This window comes from Esox lucius, chromosome 2 (genome assembly GCF_011004845.1).
Source record: "Esox lucius isolate fEsoLuc1 chromosome 2, fEsoLuc1.pri, whole genome shotgun sequence".
In the NCBI taxonomy this organism is placed as follows: domain Eukaryota; kingdom Metazoa; phylum Chordata; class Actinopteri; order Esociformes; family Esocidae; genus Esox; species Esox lucius.
Window position 1 is genome coordinate 10572671 of NC_047570.1, and position 26166 is coordinate 10598836.

Genomic DNA, 26166 nt, shown 5'->3' on the forward strand with positions numbered 1-26166 from the left:
ACCTCTCACATCTTACTGCCAAAGGAACATGCAGAGAGCAAGTGGGAAGGCTGTGTTTTTAAATAACAAGTATCTAATGGCCCTCTGCACTTCTTATATGGGTGGAGAGTAGTATGATAAACAAGTAGGTGTTGGAATGACATTGCAAATAACATGCTGTATCTTACCTGACCAGACTGCCAGTGACATCCGGATCACGGGCTGTTACTGTTCCTATAACCTTGTTGATGGGGGCATTCTCATCTACCTGGAGGACAAACGTGGGCTTGGAGAAGACGGGTGGTTCATCTGAATCTTCCACAGCAATCTTCACCGTGGCTGTATCCTTGAAGGGGCCGCCGTTGTTAGGATCAAATCGAATGTTGGCCGCCTCTACCTTCAGTGTATATGACTTTTTAGTCTCAAAGTCCAGAGGCTGTGGAAAATGACAGAGACAAATGCTTTTCATTGAAAGAACCTGGTAGAAATGCACCTCATGTGGATAGACAAGAGTTTGGTGTATTTCTGAGTTTGATCACTGATCCTCTCAAAACTTCTAGGAAAATGAAATATCCAAGGAAAGCGAAGAACAAATACTTTAATAATTAGTATAACCCCAATCTCAATATCAAGCAATCTGTGTCAGCAATTTGTAAAATGACATGGCATCTTCTCTAGGTTTGAAGATGACTGAAAATAAGGTTAATCTTTAATCACACAGTTCTGGATCATCTTTGCTAAGCAATAATGAAATCTTAATTGGAACTTTTCGTAGTGGTTTCCTGAACACCGGTTTTACATCGATATTACATTGAGTTGGAATGTTAGTCCAGGACTAAGATTAATCTGTAACTGGAAAACTATGGGTTCAAGTACAGATATGTCAGTATAACTAAACAAAAGCGTTGTTATGGGAGTGGAAGATGTGTTTTGACTATTAGTTTATAAGAGAGAAGTATATGAAGATTTTATGCAGTCTTTTTGTGAAAATTGTTAAAACAGCAGTGGTTCCACATAGAAAAAAGCGGATGTTTCCTCAAACAACATGGCAACTTAATCTTCCCCATATGATATCAAGGCAGCCAAGATAGACTTCAATAAATTGTGATAAACATATAAAAATACTTTTGCAGGCAGGGATTAAGCCTAGTCTAGGACAAAAAAATAAAGTTCAATAGAAAAATACATTGAGCTTGTTCTTTTAGTAATAAACAAGGCTTAATCTGTATTAGCAAAACTGGCCCATAAAGTCAAAACATGAGGATTCAAATCATATAGCTGACAAATGTATCTTAAAGCTTTTTTAATCTTTGAGCTTTAAATAATTAGTAAACTGGTAAATATTAAATGGGGATTATTAATTAGCTGGCAATTTTGTTAAAATCTGACACATTTTTTGGGGGATTTTGATTGAAAGAAGATATCTTGATTAATTTCTCAAATGTAAAATCCTGTTCCTTATTACATCACTAAGTTAAATAAATAGGAGTTATGTGCAACAGTCAGGTTACTCTGCCATTTGATGTAGAAATGTCTTTCACCTATACACAACCATTTAATTAAATAAAGCTAAATGCATTACATTTTCGGACTGTTTTGTTTAGGGCTTCAAATTAGACCTTTTGGCGGTTTTTCTGGGTAACCATTTTTCATTTAGCTTTTAAACACATACTGTATGCATCTTGATGGAACAGAAATGTCAGATCTAAATTAGAGGCAGTCTCATACTGCAGGAATATTAAGAATGGATATATTTTGTCATAAAGTGGAATTCACACACTTTAGAATTCTAAAGTGCATTACACACAACAACACATTGATAAAATTATGACACCAAGATTTGAAACAAGTAAAAACATCTCAATTTTATTCTCTGGTGTCTTTGCAGCCATTCCATACTGTCACGGTTTTATTTTGAATCACCTCTGGCTGCTCTTATAATACTAGAATAATGGAATGAAGTCACTTGCACGCTCCATAACCAGGATTTATAGGGAAATCAAAACTGGGCCTTGCCGCTTGAGGGGATGAGAGTTGGCTTTGGGAATGAGAGGGGCTAGCACAGGGAAGAAAAAAAAATGCATTCCAGCTTTTCACTAAAAAAGAAAAAGAATCCGGTGGTCCCCTAGGCTGGGTCAGGCCAGTGCTGGGGCAGTGTCAGGATCAGGTCCAGCTGTGAGAGAAAGCAGCTGGGGATGGGGACCGGCAGGGGGCTTTTGAAGTCCACACATCTAGCATCAGGGCACTCGTATGGAGAGGGCCCTGCAGCCCAGTCCACGGCGGTCTGAGAAGCTATTTGGAGTATTTTCATTATTAATAACCTCCCTTTCCCTCTCCTCCTCCCACCTTACTTTCCTTCTCTTCTATGTTGTGAGTGGAGAACAGCTGGACCAAGATAAAACATTGGTTTTAAAGGATTCCAGTTTAATACCAAGTGTAAAGGAGCCCAGAGCTAAAAGTGGAAGTTGATCAATTCCAAAAATGATTACACTGCATTTAAGAATGGAGTACTAAATCAGTGAAAATGAAGAGTAATATCTATTAAAATATTCTATGGAGTTTAATGTTTTATCTACAACCCCATTTCCAAAAAAGTTTGGACGCTGAGTAAATAAATGTAAATATTAAAAATTAATGCAATGATGTGCAAATCATTTAAACCCTATGTCAATAGAAAATAGTAGACATATCATATGTTGAAACTGAAAAATGTATACCGACATTGAATTTAATACCAGCAACATGTTTTAAATAACTAGAAAAAAAAAACTGAAAAAAAAAAACCTGGTATATCAAACAATTAATTAGGTCTATTGTCAACAGGTCAGTAACATTATTAGGTATTAAAGGATCATTCCAGTGTAGATTACAAAGAGTTTGGGGATCTCATCTTCTACGATTAGGGTTAGGGAATTCCACTAACCCTAACCCTATATATTTAAAAGATTAAGAGAATCCGGAGACATTTCTGTATTCAAGGGACAAGGCCGAAAACCAATATTGGATGGCCATGATCTTCGGGCCCTCAGGCGGCACTGCATTAAAAACAAACACGATTCTGTAGTGGAAATCACTGCATGGGATCAGGAAAACATCTGAAAATCATTGTCTGTGAAGACAGTACGTTACTGCATCCACAAATGCAAGTTAAAACTTATGAACATGAACAAGTTCCACAAACGCCTCTGCCTTCTCTGGGCCCGAGCTCATTTTAGATGGACATCAGCCGATGTCATTGACGTTGACTTCAGTTAGAGTAGCGTTTTGGAATGACAGTAGAATCAACCAATCATGTGGTAAAAACAAAGGTAATGACGTTGCAATTGGAAGTACTGGGTCCATGACAATTCCTTAATAATTATGAAGCATTTTTTTATTGTTGCATGCTGGAGATAGAACATCGAATACAGCACAACCTTTTTTCTCTCTGACAACATTTACTGTCTGTGGTCTTGAAACAATGTGAGTAGTTGTGTGGTCGAATTTATTCCACCACTATTTGAGTGACTGTTTTGGCAAATGTTAATTTTAAACAACAGAATTTTCTTTTAACGTGGTTCGGTTGCGTAAGTGTGCTGCTTTTGTGAGCCACAGCCGAGGCATGGCTTATGACTGTTTGACTCTGTCATTAAATAATTGAGTTTCCTACATAGGCCTGCAAAAGAAAGGTCTCAAGTCATGCATTGTATACACAGGCATCCTAGTTCTCTATGTATACTGTATTTTGGACGTCAGATCTTGAAACTGAGGTCTGCAAACTAGCTCCAATAGTCAAGGTTTGCTTCTGAAAATGGGAATATACAGCTCCGGAAAAAATTAAGGGACCACTGCACTTTTTTCTTTCCTTTCCAAAAAAGTTTAAAATGAAAGTTTTGAGTGAGGAAAAGAAGCTTTCAATTTGCAGTAGTCTCTTAATTTTAACCCTTCTGTTCCCCACTCAAAACCTTTCTTTTTGACTTTTTTGGAAAAGAAAGCAAAAGGTGAAGCGGTCTCTTAATTTTTTCCCTTATCTGTATTTTTCAAAAAACTGTAAAATATTTCTCTGGTTCAAAATTGTATATGTTGCCTTTGTACTTTTTTCAATTAAATATAGGGGTTAAAGTATTTGCACATAATTGCATTCAGTTTTTATTTGCATTTTATGCAGCGTCCCAACTTTTTTAGAAACAGGGTACATGAATTCACAAAGTTTTAATAAAAGCTATGAAACACATTATAAAATGTTAGATTTTTAGTCAGGAGTGATGGCAAAATATGTCATAAAATGCATTATAATTGATGATGTATTGTAAATTATTATCAGAACAAAATTATAAATGAAACACTTTTGTTTTTGCCCCCATTTATCATGAGCTGAACTCAAAGATCTAAAGCTTTCTCTATGTACACAAAAGGCCAATTTCTCTCAAATATTGTTCACAAATCTGTCTAAATCTGTGTTACTGATCACTTCTCCTTTGCCAAGATAATCCATCCACCTCACAGGTGTGGCATATAATTGTGCCTTTAATTGTGGCCAGCCTAATGCACACCTGTGCAATAATCATGCTGTCTAATCAGCATCAAAGTCTTAGATCTTTGAGTTCAGCTCATGATAATTGGGGGCAAAAACAAAAGTGTTGCATTTATAATTTTGTTCAGTGTATATTATCAGCAATAATATAATAAGTGTAAGTTAAGTTTCACAAAGAGGTGGTACAAAGTTTTCAAAATGTGAAATCATTAAAAACATCCCATTATCCCATTTATTTTTTATCAAACACAACTATTCATTACTATCTGGTCAATTATGTAATTGTAAAGGTGATACATGAAGGAATTGTTTTGAATGTGGAATATATGTGGGTGAATTACAAGAACATTAAACTCCACAGAAGAAACATCTTCCCTCCTCTACTCCATAAAAACAAATGCTTGAAATGTTTCTTAAAGTTTTGTCCAGTTTTAAGCTGTTGTAAACACCATACATCTTGGTAACTGGAATATTGGTTCTAAATTGTTACATTTTAATCATGATGAAAAAGGAAACACATACATAAACCTTTTAAAACACACTTCCTTTCAATTAAGTTTCCATCTTAGAATCGCCAGAAAAATGTATCTATGATAGCTATATTATTTTCGGCACCCAATACAGGGTGATACTGGGAATTACCCAGTATCAAAAATGTACGTGTCAGTTTCACCTCTAACACTTTCTAACATTAAACACTGTATGATAGTTTCAACATGTGAAAAGATTTACCTAAGAATATATCTGTGCAGACAGTATTAATATTCTCCTACACTCAAATGATCACCCACTGAATCAGCCTCATTTGAATTGGCCCTCTACACCACTCTGTTATTACTCATTGTTTTGGGGGAGTTAAAATCATGCAGCACTTGACTCTGTATAATCCAGAGAGCAGCACTATCGTTTCATTTTGACGGAACACAGTGGACGTGTCTGACCAGCTTGTGTTGCTACAGTACTTGTGCATATAAAGATGTTACTTTTTCCACTTCATCTCTCAATGCTTGTTCAGTGTTGGCCTCAGAGCCTTTCAGTGCCATGCTTTCTATTCCCATGTGCCTTAGCATAGGTTATGTACACTAGCGTTCAAAAGTTTGGGGTCACTTAGATATGTGCTTGTTTTCTGTGAAAACATTAATGAAACACATTCGAATTGGAAATATAGCAAAATAAATCTGAAATATAGTCATTGATATGATTTTAAATGTAAATACAGTAGATGTAAAAAAAACATATGTTAAAATGACAGGTTTTTGTGATGTAAAAGAATGAGACAAAGATAAATCATGTCAGAACTTGTTCCACTTTTAATGTGACCTATAATGTGAACAATTCAATTGAAAAGCAAACTGAAATCTTCAAAGGGGAAAAATGAAAAATAAAAACCTTACAATAACCTGCTTGCATAAGTGTGCACACCCTCTTATAACTGGGGATGTGGCTGTGTTTAGAATTAACCAATCACATTCAAACTCATGTAAAATAGAAGTAATTACACACCTGCCTTCATTTAAAGTGACTCTGATTGATCACAAATAAAGTTCAGTAGTTCTAGTATGATGTTCCTGATATTTTATAAGCAGAGAGCTTCCAATGCATTAGAGGGATCTCATTGTTGAAGGATATCAATCAAGAGAAGGGTATAAAATAATTTCCAAAGCATTTGATATACCATGGAACACAGTGAAGACAATCATCAGCAAGTGGAGAAAATATGGCACAACAGAGACATTACCAAGAACTGGATGTCCCTCCAAAATTGATGAAAAGACGAGAAGAAAACTGGTCAGGGAGGCTTCCAAGAGGCCTACAGCAACATTAAAGGAACTGCTGGAATTTCTGGCAAGTACTGGCTGTCTGCTACATGTGACAACAATCTCTCGTATTCTTCATATGAATGGGCTGTGGGGTGGGGTGGGGTTTTTTCTTACAAAGATAAACATCCAAGCCTGGCTGAAGATTGCAAAAACAAACATCAAGTCCCCCAAAGGCACATGGAAAATGTGTTATGGTCTGATGAAACCAAGGTTTAACTTTTTGGCCATAATTCCAAAAGATATGTTTGGTGCAAAAATAACACTGCACATCACCCAAAGAACACCATACTTACAGTGAAGCATGGGGGTGGCAGCATCATGCTTTGGGGCTGTTTTTCTTCAGCTGGAAATGGGATCTTAGTCAGGGTGGGGGGAATTATGAACAGTTCCAAATACCAGGCAATTTTGGTACAAAACCTTCAGGCGTCCATTACAATTTCACCTTTCAGCACGACAACGACCCAAAGCACACATCTAAATCCACAAAAACATGGCTTCACCAGAAGAAGATTAACATTTTGGAATGGCCCATCCAGAGCCCAGACCTGAATCCGATTGAACATCTGTGAGGTGATCTGAAGATGGCTGTGCACAGGAGATGTCCTCGCAATCTGACAGATTTGGAGCACTTTTGCAAAGAATAGTGGGCAAATAGTGCCACGTCAAGATGTGCCATGCTAATAGACTCCTACCCAAAAAGACTGAGTGTTGTAATAAAATCAAAAGTTGCTTCAACAAAGTATTAGTTTAAGGGTGTGCACACTTATGCAACAAGGTAATTTCAGTTTGTTTTTCAATTGAATTTTTCACATTATAGGTCACATTAAAGGTGGAAAAGGTTCTGACATGATTTATCTTTGTCTCATTCTTTTACATCACAAGAACCTGTCATTTTAACAGGGGTGTGTAGACTTTTTATTTCCACTATAATAACTGTGTCATTCAAATGTTCCTTTCTTCAAATAATCCTCAATTTGCAGCAATTACAGCCTTGCATATCTTTGGCATTTTAGTTGTCAATTTATTGAGGTAATCTGAAGAGATTTCACCACATGCTTCCTGAAGCACTTCCCACAAGTTGGCTTGATTGGCAGTTCTTACGTACCATACGGTCAAGCTGCTCCCACAACACCTCTCTAGAGTTGAGATCCGGTAAAGTTGAGTAATGGTTGCTGATAATGGACCTCTATACACCTATGTCGATATTCCATAAAAATCTGCCGTTTCCAGCTACAATAGTCATTTACATTCATAATGTCTACACTGCATTTCTGATCAATTTGATGTCATTTTAATGGATCAAAAAAGAAGGATCCTTCTAAGAGACCCCAAACTTTTGACCGGTGGTATAGGTATACACACAGGCCATTTAGAAACATCAAAGTACATTGCTGGCTGGCGGGGGAAGCAGATCATCCCACTATCCTCACCCAATACGCCGGAGGGGTGGAAGATAAAAAGCTTAAACCCAAAACAACAAAGCCAGTTCGTAGTTTTTACTTCTGCAGTCGTGTTTAGATCAATATTTTTTAACCTTGCCGCAAAGGATCTTTAATCATTTGCACTTGGTATTTGACAGCAGTTTATAGAGCAATTCTTGTTGTTGGGGGTGGGGTCGTGGTCATATTTCTCTATTTAATTCTTTGTTCTTCCACGTCATCTAAGCAAAAAAATCTACAAGCTGTGCAAAAGAGTGCAGAACGGAAGAAGAAATACTGCCAAAGTCATCTGAACTTGCAACCGTCTGGATATGCAGAGGTGAGAAGAGAGTAGGCAGTTGATTTCCTGCTTTTCACATGAAATCTCATCAATCATACTATTAGCAATGCAGGCAACACATTCCAGGCCAAATATTACTGAAAAAAAGTCATGAGGCATGGTCACCACACTGCTGTCACTGTGTAATACTAGAGGGAAGTTTCTCAAATGTCTCAAGAAACATTTAATTCCATAGTCTCTTCATAAATAGTTACTGTGGATAACCCAATTTACTGTAATTTAGAATTCAAATGCATTCATGTAGTACCATACTGGTGTACATAGATCCAATTGCTTAGGTCATACAGTCATTAATATGCAACACAATGATTTTAAAATAATGTAAATTCTAAAGAACTGAGGCCCTTAAGGTCTGACAGTCATATAAAATTACAATGTGACTGTCAGGCCTTAAGAAGCTCCTCTTTCTATAATCAGAGAATATATGAAAATAAAAAGGAACTGAGCATTATGTTTGGTGAAATCCTAATTATCATTCAGGTGTAAGAGTAATTATTTAGCTTGCTGGAGGCAAACATGCCATATAATTTGTTTTCCTTTTCCTACATTTAATCATCAACCAAATCAACAGTGATAATTGTACTACACAATGATATCTGGAGGGGAGCAGGGATCTCTGTCTGGTCTCACATTAGTACATTAGACATACGTGTATCACACGTGACAGTAATAAACTGAAAGTCAAATACAATATTTCAGACACAACCAATCTGACTTTGACAAATACTAGGTGAATAATGAAGTTTGGTCAGTTCTGAACTGTTAAGGTCTTATGATAGTCCCAAATTCATATGGCCATGCGCGACACTGTTCTAAAATCCTTGACAGATGGCTTTAGTACTTTTTTGAATTCTTAGCAAAGCTCAAGCTGTCAACACATTTAAATGAATAGAGGACTAACTGTGTAGCTATGTTACTACTGGATGCCAGACTGTTACATCGTTGGACTATGATTGGCCTGATATCTTGTTAGAGTGACTTTCCTACTTCCATAGAACACGTTTGGACCTTCATACTCCACTAAACTAGAAGCTGTTTAGGATTTGAAGTGGCTGTCATTAGAAACCTGTGACTGAAAAGTTTGCATACCTTCTTTAGCTGAAGGATCCCCTCTTGCGTTTGGGCGTCTGTAGTGATCTCAAAAATGTCCTTCTCATCACCATCGATGATGTTGTAAGTTGATTTGGCATTATCTCCAATGTCTCTATCATTTGCTTTCACCTTGCCCCCCTGTTTACCAATGCCAAGGTCCTCTGGTATCACAAACTCGTACAGGCCTGAGGAACAGGACATAGTGATATTTTTCATTATTACCCATGTCTCTATATCATTAGTACAATTCTAATTGTTGTGGGAATTCATGATTTAAAAACCATCCAGAAAAACAAAAACAGACACATTCAGATTGGTCAAAAATCTGTTCTAACTCAACTGTACAGTTTAAAGAGATAATTTATTATTATACTTACTTTTGGAGAACTTTGGTGGGTTATCGTTGACATCAGTCAGTGTGACAGTAACTGTCGTTGTCCCTGACAACCCTCCCATATGACCACCCATGTCTTTAGCCTGAATGACGACCAGGTACTCCTCTCTCATTTCTCGATCCATACCATGTAAAGCAATTTTAATGATCGCTGGAAAAAAAAACAAAAAAACAACAACAACAACACAGATCAATATACAACTAAATTACCATATTTATAACTCAATACTCATAAATAAAACGCAGGCCATGATCGATCCGTTGCACAGTTAAGAGTGTTACAGTATCCTTCATATTAGCTTTTTTAAACACATATTTTCTAACACATCAGTGGAATATCTGATAGAGCACCTGAAGAGAAGCTCTGCTTTTGTGTATGGCCAGAGTAGCACACTCTGCTCAGAGCTGGCATTGTAAATCATTGTGTTGGCTTGCCGTAGAGTTGTACTGCTGTTTGCAAGTCATTTGTATTCTATTTGACTGTGAATTACGGTGTGTGCCTTGCATAATCTTAAATATTGTATGCAAAAGAATGGACCTTATTGACTGTGGTGGCAGGGTACAACATATAAAGAGCTCAGCACAAGGCAAACCATGGATAATCCACTCAGAAAACAGAGGCCTGCAGGATCATCAAATAAATATAAAACACTTCAATAAAGGCCCGCTTTGGCATGACACACTTGGTCATAGTATGCCAGAGACACTCTCAGTTAGGGGAAATATTAACATATTCTCACTGCATACCTTTCTTGAAATAATTCACTATTGGTTACGGAGCAGGGGAGCATGTTGTTGGGGTCAAGAAACAGAAAAGCCTTGCTACCTCTCTCAGACAGCAGCGGGGTGAGCAAGGTGACAATTACAGTGCTATTAGAAGAATAACTTTATGCTACGCTGTCTAGAGAAGACATTTCTACACGGTTGTAACGAAGTGGGTAAAAGCACCTCTCCGTAAAATGAGTGTGCACGCGTGCTCGTGCACAACACGTGCAACTACGAGATAGACACTTCAGTTCTCCCCTGTTTCTGACTCTACTGTCTGAATCTCTGTTGATCATCATTAGCGGTTCAAATCAATTTGTAATCATTGAAAAGAGAAGAAAGACAAACAATAATTTCCAGTTTTTTTCCAGACGTCCATTAACCGACTGATAAATTGGGGCATGATGTTTATTTAGCAAATGCATGTCCTTTCTTGCATTGTGTAGGAAGTGTCAAATGCATGTCCTTTTCTTCATTTTGTAGGAAGTGTCAAATGCATGTCCTTTCCTGCATTGTGTAGGAAGTGTCAAATGCATGTCCTTTCCTGCATTGTGTAGGAAGTGTCAAATGCTGTCCTTTCCTTCATTGTGTAGGAAGTGTCAAATGCTGTCCTTTCCTTCATTGTGTAGGAAGTGTCAAATGCTGTCCTTTCCTTCATTGTGTAGGAAGTGTCAAATGCATGTCCTTTCCTTCATTGTGTAGGAAGTGTCAAATGCTGTCCTTTCCTTCATTGTGTAGGAAGTGTCAAATGCATGTCCTTTCCTGCATTGTGTAGGAAGTGTCAAATGCATGTCCTTTCTTGCATTGTGTAGGAAGTGTCAAATGCATGTCATTTCTTGCATTGTGTAGAGGGTGTCAAATGCATGTCCTTTCCTTCATTGCGTAGGAAGTGTCAAATGCATGTCCTTTCCTGCATTGTGTAGGAAGTGTCAAATGCATGTCCTTTCCTGCATTGTGTAGGAAGTGTCAAATGCTGTCCTTTCCTTCATTGTGTAGGAAGTGTCAAATGCTGTCCTTTCCTTCATTGTGTAGGAAGTGTCAAATGCTGTCCTTTCCTTCATTGTGTAGGAAGTGTCAAATGCATGTCCTTTCCTTCATTGTGTAGGAAGTGTCAAATGCTGTCCTTTCCTTCATTGTGTAGGAAGTGTCAAATGCTGTCCTTTCCTTCATTGTGTAGGAAGTGTCAAATGCATGTCCTTTCCTGCATTGTGTAGGAAGTGTCAAATGCATGTCCTTTCTTGCATTGTGTAGGAAGTGTCAAATGCATGTCCTTTCCTGCATTGTGTAGGAAGTGTCAAATGCATGTCCTTTCCTGCATTGTGTAGGAAGTGTCAAATGCATGTCCTTTCCTGCATTGTGTAGGAAGTGTCAAATGCATGTCCTTTCCTGCATTGTGTAGGAAGTGTCAAATGCTGTCCTTTCCTGCATTGTGTAGGAAGTGTCAAATGCTGTCCTTTCCTTCATTGTGTATGAAGTGTCAAATGCATGTCCTTTCCTTCATAGTGTAGGAAGTGTCAAATGGATTATATCAGTTGTTATCGCCATACCTTTTCTTTTTCATTAGCATTCATTAAAACATCTGGCTCCAATGAGCCATCTGCATGTGCTCAGTAATCATGAGTAAGTGCATACGCTGATGCTCAGAATGCCCTGTCATACATCCCCTATTTCTCTTCCTTTTTGTTATGGTTGAAGGTGAGATTGAAATGCATATTGTTGCAGAGAAACAATATTTCTATATGTAAAGATGAGCATTCATATTTTTTATGTACACACAGTTTTGACTCTCTTGAAGTTTGTTTTTGGATGTTTTTCTTTCTCCCAAATTTTGAACTGTTGATTTCCATCTCATTGCTTATTAATGTAATTTCACCATTATTTAATCATGGTGCATACAGATACACTGTTAACAAGCCAGCTGAAAATGCAATTAGGAAAACACTGAGTCAAGGTTGAACAAGAAGCAGACGGCAGATGGAATTTATAGATACAGTAGCTGTGTCGTTTAAACAAATAGTCCTTTAATACTTTGTTGGGAGTTAAACTCTTAAAACATAATCTGCATGCTGCATATGTTTTGTATCTATACATAGTGTGCATTAAATGTGTTGATTTAGTGAAAATGCTAGAAGTAAAAATTGTTAGGAGCAACACTTGGTGTCGTTATCCAATTCATCATTAACTTCCATTAAGGTATTTATGTCCATTACTCAGAATAATGTCTTAGAGACTGACATATGGTTAAAGTTTTAACAAACGTAATGCAATTTATGAGTTATACTATTTGTTATATATTTTTACATTAACAGCCAAAAACTTTGGACATATAACAAGAATCAAAAACATTTAAACGTGACCAATGCAAAGTCCTCAAATGTTTCTGCGAATGTTTACCTACTTGGTGTTAGTGGACTTCTGCTTGCTACCATAGGTGTTTCTGGAAGAGGGGGTACTCGACTTTTGAGGGGGGGACTTTTGATAAGCTGGAAGCATTTCCTGTACTACATACCCAGCTAAAAGCTTGTTCAGCTCCCCTGTTGTTACATCCTGTCCTCCTGAACGAATCAAGCCTTCATGGTTGTTTGGATGAGGTAGGCCTAAAATCATCTTCAGCAGCAGTGGTCAATGTTTTAGATGCTTCTGACACTTTTCATCTACCTCACTGTAAAGCAGTTATAGTGCATGCATGCATAAACAGGAATTTGGTGATAGGATGTCAGACTCAGGACGAGAATAATTTAAATCTGGAGGCGAAGGGGTTGTTTTATATTGTCCCAACAGAAGGAAGAGTACTCATCACAAATATGTATCTGAATCAACAATAGGATGGGGGAAAAAACTAAATACAAGCTTTGTTTAAGGTGCAACATCAAATCAAATGCTAATCAAATTGGTGCAGTATTTGTAAAAAGAAAGAGTAACGCTATTACTGTAATGGATATCAATGGTCACTGGAATCATCTAATTTCTTATGATGGGCATATGAACACATAAGCTGGAGTGGTTACTAAACATCCAAAATACCATACAGTATCTACTCAATAGTTATTACGTGGCCGTAAGATTATAGATCTTTCACAATTGGAACAAGGGATGTGTATTTACATCCGCTTACATTTACAGTTGAAATGTTAAACATCAGGCATGCGCTGTTATCCAGACTGAATTACAGTAGTGAAGGCATTTTCAGCCCTTTCATTCACTGTCAAATAGGAGGCTTTCCCATATCTATTTGCTGATGTTATTGCCAGTTTTGTTACTTCAATGTTTTGCATGCAAATAACGGGTCAGCTATTAACCTTTAACCCTGCAGAAAGTGTGTATGTGTTCATGGTCAACAAGTTCACATGTCACAGTATTCTGGCAATGTACTCACCAGTGTTAGGGTCTATGGAGAAGTAAGGCTGTCCTTCCAGTATGCTGTACACCAGTTTAGCACTGTTTCCATAGACTGGGTCATCTGCATCTGTTGCCGTCACCCTAGTGACTGATGTACCTTTTGGATGAGAAACACCAGGGCACATTATTAAAAAGAATGGACTTCAGACATCCAAAATGACATCTTACAGGTAGCTTCTCCATCCATAAGCAAGCAGCACTTATTGGTAAGGTAAAATATCTCTTTATTGCCAGGCACATGAATGATGCATGTCCATAACAGTATGAACCGAGGAGAACAGAGGAACCTTAAAAGAGAACAATAGTACAGATAGAACAAGGGTACGGTGAAGAGCAGATCTGATGCCGATGCCCTGCGGTCCAACTCTTCCCTAGTCTCTGGCTCAGTTGGGAACAGAGCAAAAGGTATTAAAGCTGTCCACATGGAGCAACTTGACAGTGCAGATGGTATGGTAATTTGTTTAGTAAAATATGTTCTGAGGTGTTCCGACAACATGGGTAATGTACATGGATACAGGAGGCATCAGGCTTAGCCACAGGTATCTGGGCCTGTTGACTGCATGAGACAGGATGGGTCACCTCTGTGTCTGCCATTAGTCTGGCACAAACAAACTAGGCTGTGGCTGAGCAGTCCAGGTGTTCATTCTCCACATGCAGCCTCTACTCATAAAGATCAAGCTACCTTTTTATACATTTAGATCAAAGCTCAATCAATGTCTGCAAGATCGCATTGATTGCGGCATTTCACCCTCATGGGGCTACATGTCGATCTGAATCATAGCCTACAGCAAAGGACTTTTAGACCGGATAGGATTAATAAACCGTAGTTAAACTGCCTATCAGTGTGTTTTGCCTAGTGGCAAACCAATGGAAAACATAATCTGCACATGTGCAGAAGCTCCAGTTTGACTGACTAAAGATAAAGTTGGATCTGCAGCCACTCTGAAATATGTAAGACCCCCAGGCTTATTAAGCAGGACGCTTAGCAGTTCCGGTTTGAGGATGGTAACTATTTTATTCCTACTCTACCTTGTTTCTCTGTTGATTGTTGTTGATTGAATGAAAATTAGTGGATTCTGGCTTGAGATGTTTGACGCGTGCAGCTGCTGGCAAGCATCACAGAACGTGTTGGCCCAAACTCCTTTGTTGTATCTCTTGGTCTCCAAATAAATCGAGGCAGAGAGCATAAGATGGGTTTTTGTGTTGTAGATACAGACATTCTGCACAATACATGGAGAACACAGTCCTTGTTTTATGGGTACACACATTACCATCCTCACGAGTCTGTTCATATGACATGTCACACAATAAAGACCCACACCAGCAGAATCTCGCCACCTTTGTTTCATGGTAGAGGGTCATTAAATATTGCACATGTGAGGAATGCGTTTTCTGTTGATACGGCCACAACGTGTGTCAAACAATGATTAATAGTTACCTTGTCCTCATTTTATAACGACACAACAAAGTATATAGACCAGCGTTGCACTCTGATTCAAAACCCTGCTTTACTATTGCTACCCAATTATTTCAAACAGAGAACCCCAAGTGGCCCTTTGAGACACGTGTTTGTTAGTAATTCATGTGTTTGTGATGACCCTTGCAGTTGCCAGGGCTTACCCCTAAATTCACAACGCTTATTATTGCTGTGGTGTGTGATTGTGTTTGCGTCGTTGTATCTGCTTGCCATGTGTGAATACTTTACATATGTGTCCGGGAGATTAACTACAGTACTAAGAATCAGATCCTTCCATGACATCATAAACACATTTCCCCCATGTTGTCAGAAGATCACAGAACCGTTTCAGGTACAGTAAAAATACAGAGACAGTAGTAAACCTGGACTGAAAGTTTTTTTGTTAAGAACAAATTGGCAGGGAATGTAAAGATAAAAGGCACATTTGTTAGTAAGATCTATTGATGTATTTTTTAAATACTAATTAGTATTATACTGCAACACTGGTATAGGTATTTTCCATTTGCCAAATGCAAGACAGAACAGGAAATTGTTCAACCTTTCTGAGATAATAAGTCTTATCTGCCTGGAAGTTAAATTGCTAATACCACAATGACAGTAAGAAAATTGAGCCAATCTTTGCTTTTAATTATGAAGGCACCTTCATACTTTTGATTGCATGAAAGGTGTCTGCAGCAAATAGCAAATCCAAACTATGTGACAATACATATGTATTGAAGTGCAGATTATTTATTTTTTAACAGTGGAATCAGTGGGCCATGAAATAGCTCCTTCTTCCCTTTCCTCACAGAGTGCAGGAATTCTCCACTCGTCCTCTGTATAAAAAAAAGGGATTAGAGAGCTTCTGTTTGGCACTCTTTCAAATCAGTACAGATTAGCTTGTCCTTCCTGGATATTGTACAGAGAATTCAGGGACACTCATGACTGAGGAGTTGGACGCACCTCTGGGCCCTTGGACGAGGAAACTCAATTGTAGGAATATTGTCTCTGGTTTGATTTGATGCCTGTAGCACACCAGCGCAATTACAAAGATGTAATACCTATAAACTTTAGGAGATGAAAGAGAACAAAAAATGAAATTCCAAAGCAGATTTGGGACTGTGACAAAACCACTGCAAGTTTGACGCCTAAATCGACTGATGTGTGCAGTCACACTACTGAAGGTAATTCTCAAACAAATGTCACTTATGAATGAAAGAATGGATCCATGCTATTCCCCTGTTTAAAGAGATTTGTTATGCACTTTGTATCCCTTTAGTAGTCCGCAAACAACTAGAGATGCTGCGGATTGTAATCTTGTATTATACCTAATGCAATCTCATTTATATTTAACTGGAGCACTGAGCACTTTCCCCGCAAATGATTTAAACAAATGCCCACAGGTTACATAATTATTAGGCAATTAGTAGTTATGGTCCATTGTCTTTATACTGTGATGGGGAGTGTCTCAAGAGCAAGGGCGGGATAAAGACGTTGGAATATATTCTTCCGTCTCATCAAATGTAAAAATAACGGGGCCGTCCACTTCCCATTTACTGTGTACCCTGCCGCGGTGATAGAAAATCAATTGGAATCTTCCTTGAAAACGGGATAAGTCCAGAGGCTCAGTGATGTCAGTAGTGTCACCCTGGCAGTGGACGTGGGAGCTCTTGGTTAGTGCCATGACTTTTGTTTCCCAGTGCCATAATTTGTCTCCATCTGATGGGTTTCCAGTACTATCAGGGGCCCATGAGGCAAACATTTCCTTTTGACAGGCCACCCCAGCTTGCTTGCCACTGACAGGGAGGGATAATAGCATATACTGTATGTCTGCAGTCACGGGGCAAAGATAGGGGACGGAGTATCCAACTCTTTATCTTTGCATAAACCAATGCGGTTTAAATCTGTTACGTCTGTTTACACCAGTGCTTTTCACATGGCCCTGTGTATCTCAGTGGGTAAAGCAACATGATTCCCACATGAGGCCAGTACGAAAATGGATGCACTCACTACTGCAAGTCACTCTGGAAAACAGCATGTGCAAAAAAAAAAAAAAAATGAATAAAATGAATGCAAAAAGACTACATCTTGCTCTCTGCACTATGAGGTACATAGACTAGACAGGGTGTCAAAGTCAAACAGTGCCATGCTATATGGTTAGCTACAAAGTTTCCTTCTGTATCCATGTAAAGCCCCATCAAAATGTATTGCATTTTCCATCTGAAGATTTTTATACTTAAACATATTAAATACCATACCAATTTAGTCCCAGTGACTCAATTTGTTGATGAATGGATGTTCCCACAGTCAATCATTTCTGCTGGTTTCTAGGTCAAATAACGTAAACTGTCTAACTTCTAGTGAATGGTGAAAAGTTAAGGTCTATGAATACTCAACTTTTTGTGTAGAAAATGACCACACATACATTATCATTAGATAGACATCGGTGGTGTTCTATTTCTTGGCTAATCCTTGAAAGAAAAATAGCTAATGGTCAAACTCAGAGACTCATCTGGAGTGGCTGGCTTTCTGTAGTGAATGCTGCTACTGTCTGACCCAAATAATTGAAATGCATACATAGACTTGGACACCCATTAAGCACTGCCTGGCATGTTGTGAAATGAAAACAGCAGGCCAAAAACTACACCACCAATCTCCTGAACGCAGCTCACACCCCAGATCACAATCACCGGAATTCTAATCACCTGTTTCTCATCAGTACCCACTATTTACTTCAGTTCTTTGCACCTTTTTCTTTGTGAGGTATTGTTTGTGGTGCTGTGATGGTACGAAGCCTTTTTGAAGTGGTTATTTGAACCTTAGTGTAGTGACCTGTTCCTGCATGTTTACCTCTGATTCCTTGATTGATTCCATACCTGCACCATAGCTTTTGTCTCTAGTTTTGATATTCAACCTGATTCCTGACAACGCCTCTAGCCTGAACCTCCTGTACTTTTGCCTGACCTTTGACCAAGTTACCAGCTTCCTCCTGTGTTACATAATTAAATGCACACCTGCTGCAACCTAAGCTTGAAACAAAGAACTTTGTCTCTTATATCCTTTAAAGATATATAATTAGGATAAACAGTGTACAGGGCGATTTCGCAGTAAGGTCATCCTGAGCAATACATTTCTTTAAATACATTTATTTTGCACATTGGTGTAAATTGTTTGGCTCTTTCAAGTGAACTGAACATAAGCATTTAAAAAATAAAATCTATAAATCAATCAAATATAAAACACATACTGTTGCACACCAAAAATGTCACATCCATAATGGTCGATTTCCCTCTATGAAGTTTACATGACTTGTTTTTGAATGCAGCCATGCCTTCCTTTGAAAGTGGATATGTATATTTTACCTAAGAATTAAGGATTTATAGACTTTTGACAATGTTTCTGTTACAACCATATCGACTGTTCCTTTAACATGAAGTGGGATTACTTACAATTTTGTTATTTTGTTTCCACACAACCTCTGTAGAGGTTGTGCATACATTAAAATGTTAATTTATGCTTGATAAGTCATTTTTGTAAGGCAATTTCATTCTGATTATTATGATTTTTTTATGTCACATGCATAACACAGGATTCACCCTTCAGTAAACAACCATTGATTTGAAATGACATACAGTACTTGGAAAGCTGCCAACATATTACCGAAGTTGTCAATCAGGTTCTATACATGTTACTGGTCAACTTTTACAGCCCTGATGCATATGGACCTAATTTCAGTTCTGAAACAAATCAATATGGAAAGTACATGTGTGAACTTATCTGCCATTCAACATGGTAGTCCAATTTTCAAGGGAATAATTCAAACTACAGTAGTATGACTTAATCCACATCTGTAATTGAAAATGGTATTACATCCAATATTGCTCATGAGAAGACCTGTGCATGGTGAAAAGGGATGACGATAAATATTCTGACGGTAAAAATGTTCTCTCCCCATAACCCAGATAATGCATGCTCATGGTTAACAGCGTGTACAAGTAGACCTGAATGGCCATTAGGAAGAAATGAAATACAACACTGTAAGGGCAGTCGAAATCTGAGATTAGAAAAATGTTCAAAGAACTGTTGAAAATCAGAGAAATTTAGGGTTTCACTTCTCTGAGACAGTGATGGTTAGGGGATGTCAGGCTTGGGATGTTTAAGGAACTGTCACACAAACACCTACATTGTCATTTTTGCAGTACAATTATTGGCTGTTTTGGGAGACAAATAGGAAGCATTTACTGAATGCAAATGTGTTTGTGCATGCGTGATTGTGTGTGTGTGTGTGTGTGTGTGCGTGCGTGCATATGTGCGTGAATGCTTGTGCTTTATGTAGGGGGCCAGTAACAAGAAAACCTTACATAACAAGCTGCCTGACTGTGGAGTGTGGGCCTTGACAAGTCGTTTACAGGAACCACAGGAACAAAACAATTAAGAGTGTCCTTTGTTCACCGCTGATGGCTGTGACATATGCCGCCATTTTAAAGTGTTGTGTCATTGATTCACTTTAATTAGTTCCCAGGAAATGTGTGCAACATGCAAATACTTCATAGAAGGAAGTTAGACACAGAATAGGACACTTCAGATGTTTAATTGCTCCCAAGACACTAAATATAATGGCTTGATAATAAAAAAGAATGTCATGGTACGTTCAAATGAATGTCTGAATCCTGTGTAAATAACAGCTATTTTTCTTTCTGGATAATCTTACAGGGTTGTAAATGTTTAATAATAATTTAGCTTTGAAAAAATGAAGAGCTGTATTTAGGAATAGTTATCATGGTTAGGATACGGTATCCAAGGATATTATCAGATAAGACCATGGAATGGTTTTCGCTACCGCCGGTACTGTTATAATCAAAATCAGAGAGTTGTATTACCAAGTACGTTTCACAACAAACAAGGAATTTGTTCTGGCCGTTGGTGCAACAATTTATAGAAAAGGAATAAGGGAAATAAAAACAAATAAGAACAGTGGACTGAGCATAAAAATAGTAGACTGTGCATTAATAATTCACTAAAAAAGAAATAAAAAGTATATGTAAGGTGGAAGATTTTGTCCAGTTGAGGGTTGTGTGTCTATGTGGGAAAGGGTTATAGATTTGGGGAATCTTGTCCTGGGAATCAGGGGCCGTATTCATAAAACATTGGATCTCACCACTAGGAGGACCCCTAAACAGCACTAAAAGTTCCTAGCTATTTGTTTCTTCTTAAAACCTATTCACAAAGCTGCTATGATCAAATTTTACTAAGGATTCGGAAGAAGCCTTAAGCTAAGAGAAAGGGCGTGGTTTACTCCGTTGCTATGGATGATGTTGTGTTCCACGAACAAGCTTACTTAACTATGCCCACAGTGATTGGCTGAAAGAAGATGGTCTCTGTCAGTGAATTCATCATAGCAATACTGTAGAATGATGTGTTGTTGCCACATTGAAATATAGATATTAAAATAAAAATGTAGGCCAAGTGTCACTGATAAAACATTAAACCAATAATGATATACTGAACAGTCAAGATATGTTCAGCTAATTGTCAGCCTCTTACATGTCTGGCAGCTTGTAAAGAAATGCGCGTTCATCTTTTGATGGTGCAATAATTAGTGCAATTATGTGTCCCATCTATAGCACCAACCACACCGGGTGGTCCAGCTATGGCTATGAAGTCGGCTTTGTTTCTTTGTAGTTAGCGAATGAGGAAACCGAATGATTTGTCGGTCGATATGGGGTCTGGGGAGGACATTAATATTCTACTGATAGATGACTGAGCTAGGCGTAGTTCGTCTGTGCTGCTGATCTGCATTTTCCCTGTGGCCAAGTAGGGTACAGTTTTATGATGTTATTGAGTTATTTCAGTTTGTTGGTGTAGTGACTGCATCCCTGATTAGCTCTACTATGATCATAATACCTTTGCGATTAAGGTAATGCCTTTTTAAAAGCTCAGTATCATTAAATGTTTCTAAAATATTGAACTGATTATGAGGCTTATTCCCGGAAGCAGCCCTTTTAGGATTGTTTGTGATTTGATCTTAGTGACTTAAGAGTCCTCTTGACTACTCCTAACATTTCCCAGATTTAGGTGCTGGTTTTAGAGCTGAAACACTTTGTGAAATACACGTAGGCCTAAAGTTAGGACTGACATGTCAATCTTTTTAAAGTTACTCCTAAATCAGCAAGTTAGGAGCTACCTTTTGCCTTATGAAGTTTTGTGAATATGGCGCCATGTTCCTAGACACTTTTGCACAAATTTGCCCACATTTCCAAAGAGTTTTTCATGCAGTTCTGTCACAAGTGTGCAAACTGCATTCGGTAACAGCAATAGAGGATACCAAATGTATTTGTTTGAGAAAGCTTAACTCACCATTTATTGATGGCATCTCACAGAGGGGTAATGACTTTAAACAGGGGCTAATTACTTTTTTGTCCAACTTCCACAAGGACTTGGTATTACGCTGACAACTGATTTGATGTCATACAACTTCCCCCTAGCAGAACTAGCAGCTAGCACCATGAAACACTGGACAAACAGACAAATGCTCTTTGACAATGTATCTTCTGGCTCATACGTTTGTAGCTAGCCACTACCTACAGGGAACTTGAACCTATTTGTATTTATGAGTTGTATTGCCTGTGTTTGCAATTCATTACGTGTCCTTGCGTTTCTTAGCATTATTAGCTAGCAGCCATGTCCAATCGCTAGCTCCTAAATCAACTTTAATGCACTTTGGAATATATTCTACAAATGTCTAGAACTCTATGGGAAGATCATGCAACACCACTTATGATCAATTCAGTAATTCAGTGTTTAATAATGGCAGTGTACTATGCTATATCAGGCCAAACATTGTTTGTTGGGGTTAGGATCTGGTGACTGCAATTGCCATGGCATTATATACAAACATCCGAAACTTGAGCAGTATTTGGGACTACTCTCATTAAACTTATCACAGCAATGGCACCTCTTTCAAAGTCACTAAGATCAGGTCTTCTAGCCATGGCAAATTTTTAGAAGAAGTCGTTCCAAAAGTGTTCTTTGTTCTTTGGCTCCAAACAGGAAAACCATTTTTGTTTTCAGAAAGAACCTTTTTGTGTTCCATTTAAAACCCTCTTTGGAAAAGATTCTAGGACCCCGAAATAGTTCTACATGCATCTGTAACCAATAGGGTTCTCCCTCGAACTAAAAGAGTTCTACCTGGTTTGGGAATACCAAATAACAATTGTTAAACCTTTTGTTCCTGAGAGTGTGCAGTTTTTTTACAGTAGTAAAAAAACTAGACCTGCCAAGCATTTTTATGCATCTATTATCTATTATGCAGAATATGTATGCATCATCTTAGCCTTTTAATTACAGTATGGTTAAAAAACTATTTAAATAAATGTTCTATATAATAGTTTTATGCACAGAATATTTTTGTAATATGAAGTACTTTACAAATGTAATGCAATATTATTTTAATGAATAAGATGATCTACTTCGCATCCCTCATATCGCATCGCATCGCATCATCTTCCGCTTAATCCGGGGCCGGGTCGCGGGGGCAGCAGTCTAAGCAGGGATGCCCAGACTTCCCTCTCCCCAGACACTTCCTCCAGCTCTTCCGGGGGGACACCGAGGCGTTCCCAGGCCAGCCGGGAGACATAGTCCCTCCAGCGTGTCCTAGGTCTTCCCCGGGGTCTCTTCCCGGTGGGACGGGACCGGAACACCTTCCCAGGAAGGCGTCCCGGAGGCATCCGAAACAGATGCCCAAGCCACCTCAGCTGACCCCTCTCGATGTGGAGGAGCAGCGGCTCTACTCTGAGCTCCTCCCGGGTGACCGAGCTTCTCACCCTATCTCTAAGGGATCGCCCAGCCACCCTGCGGAGAAAGCTCATTTCGGCCGCCTGTATCCGGGATCTTGTCCTTTCGGTCATGACCCAAAGCTCATGACCATAGGTGAGAGTAGGAACGTAGATTGACCGGTAAATCGAGAGCTTCGCCTTACGGCTCAGCTCTTTCTTCACCACGACAGACCGATACATCGACCGCATTACTGCAGAAGCTGCACCGATCCGTCTGTCAATCTCCCGTTCCATCCTTCCCTCACTCGTGAACAAGACCCCTAGATACTTAAACTCCTCCACTTGAGGCAGGCACTCTCCACCAACCTGAAGTGGGCAAGCCACCCTTTTCCGACTGATGACCATGGCCTCGGATTTGGAGGTACTGATTTTCATCCCCACCGCTTCACACTCGGCTGCAAACCGTCCAAGTGCATGCTGAAGGTCCTGGCTTGAAGGGGCCAACACGACAACATCATCCGCAAAGAGCAGAGACGAAATCGTGTGGTCCCCAAACCTGACACCCTCCGGCCCCTGGCTGCGCCTAGAAATTCTGTCCATAAAAATTACGAACAGAACCGGTGACAAAGGGCAGCCCTGCCGGAGTCCAACATGCACAGGGAACAAGTCTGACTTACTGCCGGCAATGCGGACCAAGCTCCTGCTTCGGTCGTACAGGGACCTGACAGCCCTTAGCAAAGGACCCAGGACCCCATATTCCCGAAGCACCCTCCACAGGATGCCACGAGGGACACAGTCGAATGCCTTCTCCAAATCCACAAAACACATGTGGACTGGTTGGGCAAACTCCCATGAACCCTCCATCACCCTGTAGAGGGTATAGAGCTGGTCCAGTGTTCCGCGGCCTGGGCGAAAACCACAATGTTCCTCCTGAATCCGAGGTTCTACTATCGGCCGTATTCTCCTCTCCAGAACCCTGGCATAGACTTTCCCGGGGAGGCTGAGAAGTGTGATCCCCCTATAGTTGGAACACACCCTCCGGTCCCCCTTCTTATAAAGAGGGACCACCACCCCGGTCTGCCATCCCAGAGGCACTGTCCCCGACTGCCACGCGATGTTGCACAGGCGTGTCAGCCAAGACAGCCCCACAACATCCAGAGACTTGAGGTACTCAGGGCGGATCTCATCCACCCCCGGTGCCTTGCCACCGAGGAGTTTCTTAACCACCTCGGTGACTTCAGCCCGGGTGATGGACGAGTCCACCTCTGAGCCCTCATCCTCTGCTTCCTCAATGGAAGACGTGACGGCGGGATTGAGGAGATCCTCGAAGTATTCCTTCCACCGCCCGACGACATCCTCAGTTGAGGTCAACAGCTGCCCACCTCTACTGTAAACAGCGTTGGTAGGGCACTGTTTCCCTCTCCTGAGGCGCCGGATGGTTTGCCAGAATCTCTTCGAGGCCAGCCGATAGTCCTTCTCCATGGCCTCACCGAACTCCTCCCAGGCCCGAGTTTTTGCCTCCACAACCACCCGGGCTGCAGCCCGCTTGGCCTGTCGGTACCCGTCAGCTGCGTCAGGAGTCCCACAAGCCAACCAGGCCTGATAGGACTCCTTCTTCAGCTTGACGGCATCCCTTACTTCCGGTGTCCACCACCGGGTTCGGGGATTGCCGCCTCGACAGGCACCGGAGACCTTACGGCCACAGCTCCGAGCGGCCGCTTCGACAATGGCGGTGGAGAACATGGTCCACTCGGACTCAATATCTCCAACCTCCCTCGGGATCCAGTCGAAGCTCTGCCGGAGGTGGGAGTTAAAGATCTCTCTGACAGGAGACTCGGCCAGACGTTCCCAGCAGACCCTTACAGTACGCTTGGGCCTGCCGAGTCTGTCCAGCTTTCTCCCCCGCCATCGGATCCAACTCACCACCAGGTGGTGATCAGTTGACAGCTCCGCCCCTCTCTTCACCCGAGTGTCCAAGACATACGGCCGCAGGTCAGATGAGACGACAACAAAGTCGATCATCGACCTGCGGCCTAGGGTGTCCTGGTGCCACGTGCACTGATGGACACCCTTATGCTTGAACATGGTGTTCGTTATGGACAAACTGTGACTAGCACAGAAGTCCAATAACTGAACACCACTCGGGTTCAGATCAGGGGGGCCGTTCCTCCCAATCACGCCCCTCCAGGTGTCACTGTCGTTGCCCACGTGGGCGTTGAAGTCCCCCAGTAGAACAATAGAGTCCCCAGTCGGAGCACTTTCCAGCACCCCTCCCAGAGACTCCAAGAAGGTCGGGTACTCTGCACTGCCGTTCGGCCCGTAGGCACAAACAACAGTGAGAGACCTATCCCCGACCCGTAGGCGCAGGGAAACGACCCTCTCGTTCACCGGGGTAAACTCCAACACATGGCGGCAGAGCTGGGGAGCTATAAGCAAACCCACACCAGCCCGCCGCCTCTCACCATGGGCAACTCCAGAGTGGTGAAGAGTCCATCCTCTCTCAAGGAGTGTGGTTCCAGAGCCCAAGCCGTGCGTAGAGGTGATCCCGACTACCTCTAATCGGAACCTCTCAACCTCACGCACTAGCACTATATCCCTCATATAATAACATTTAAACCTTTAATAAATATAACTAAACATTGTCAATCCCTGGAAATAATCTGAAAATATGTAAACATTACAGTTCTGAACACATAGCTTTTTCAAAAGGATTGGTGTCTTGGCACAATTTACACTAGTCGCAGTGGTTCTCAACCTATATTGGGCCAGCGCCCCCTTTCCATTATCCAGGTCCCTTACCCCCCCATCAAATAAGATGTAAATTAATAATTATTATTATTATTGGTGTGATTGTTATGATTATTATTGTTCTTGTTACTATTACTATCATCAAAAATCATAAAAAAGCACATAATTGAATGACAAACAACAGAATTTGTTTCCTAGGGAAACAAACAGAAACAGCTAGCAATTTAACAATCAAATCTTAATTAAACAACAATAATCATTTTTATGAACTGTTCCAACGAAAAACAAGCAGGCACTTATAAAAGGTTTAAAAGCAGAAGGATTAACTTTAAATGGAAATAATGCTAAAAACCTTTGAGTTAGTGAGAATAAATGTTAGCCTGCCCTGTGCCTGCTTGTACTGAAGTTATGTCAGCAAAACCACTTGTATTGAATAGTGTTTTAAT

General features: G+C 40.1%; 1 protein-coding gene across 5 annotated transcripts in view; it reads right to left on the bottom strand.

The window, feature by feature from the left end:
- The window catches only part of cdh8 (cadherin 8), a 115931-nt gene that overhangs the window by 27326 nt on the left and 62439 nt on the right, over positions 1-26166 (bottom strand). For all 5 annotated transcript variants that reach the window (XM_020051809.2, XM_020051807.2, XM_010863925.4 and 2 more), the window contains exons 4-7: positions 13719-13838; positions 9561-9728; positions 9181-9368; positions 168-415 (exon numbers count right to left, since the gene is read on the bottom strand). In XM_020051809.2, the coding sequence (XP_019907368.1) occupies positions 168-415; positions 9181-9368; positions 9561-9728; positions 13719-13838 (724 nt within the window). The remainder of the gene's footprint in view (positions 1-167; positions 416-9180; positions 9369-9560; positions 9729-13718; positions 13839-26166) is intronic.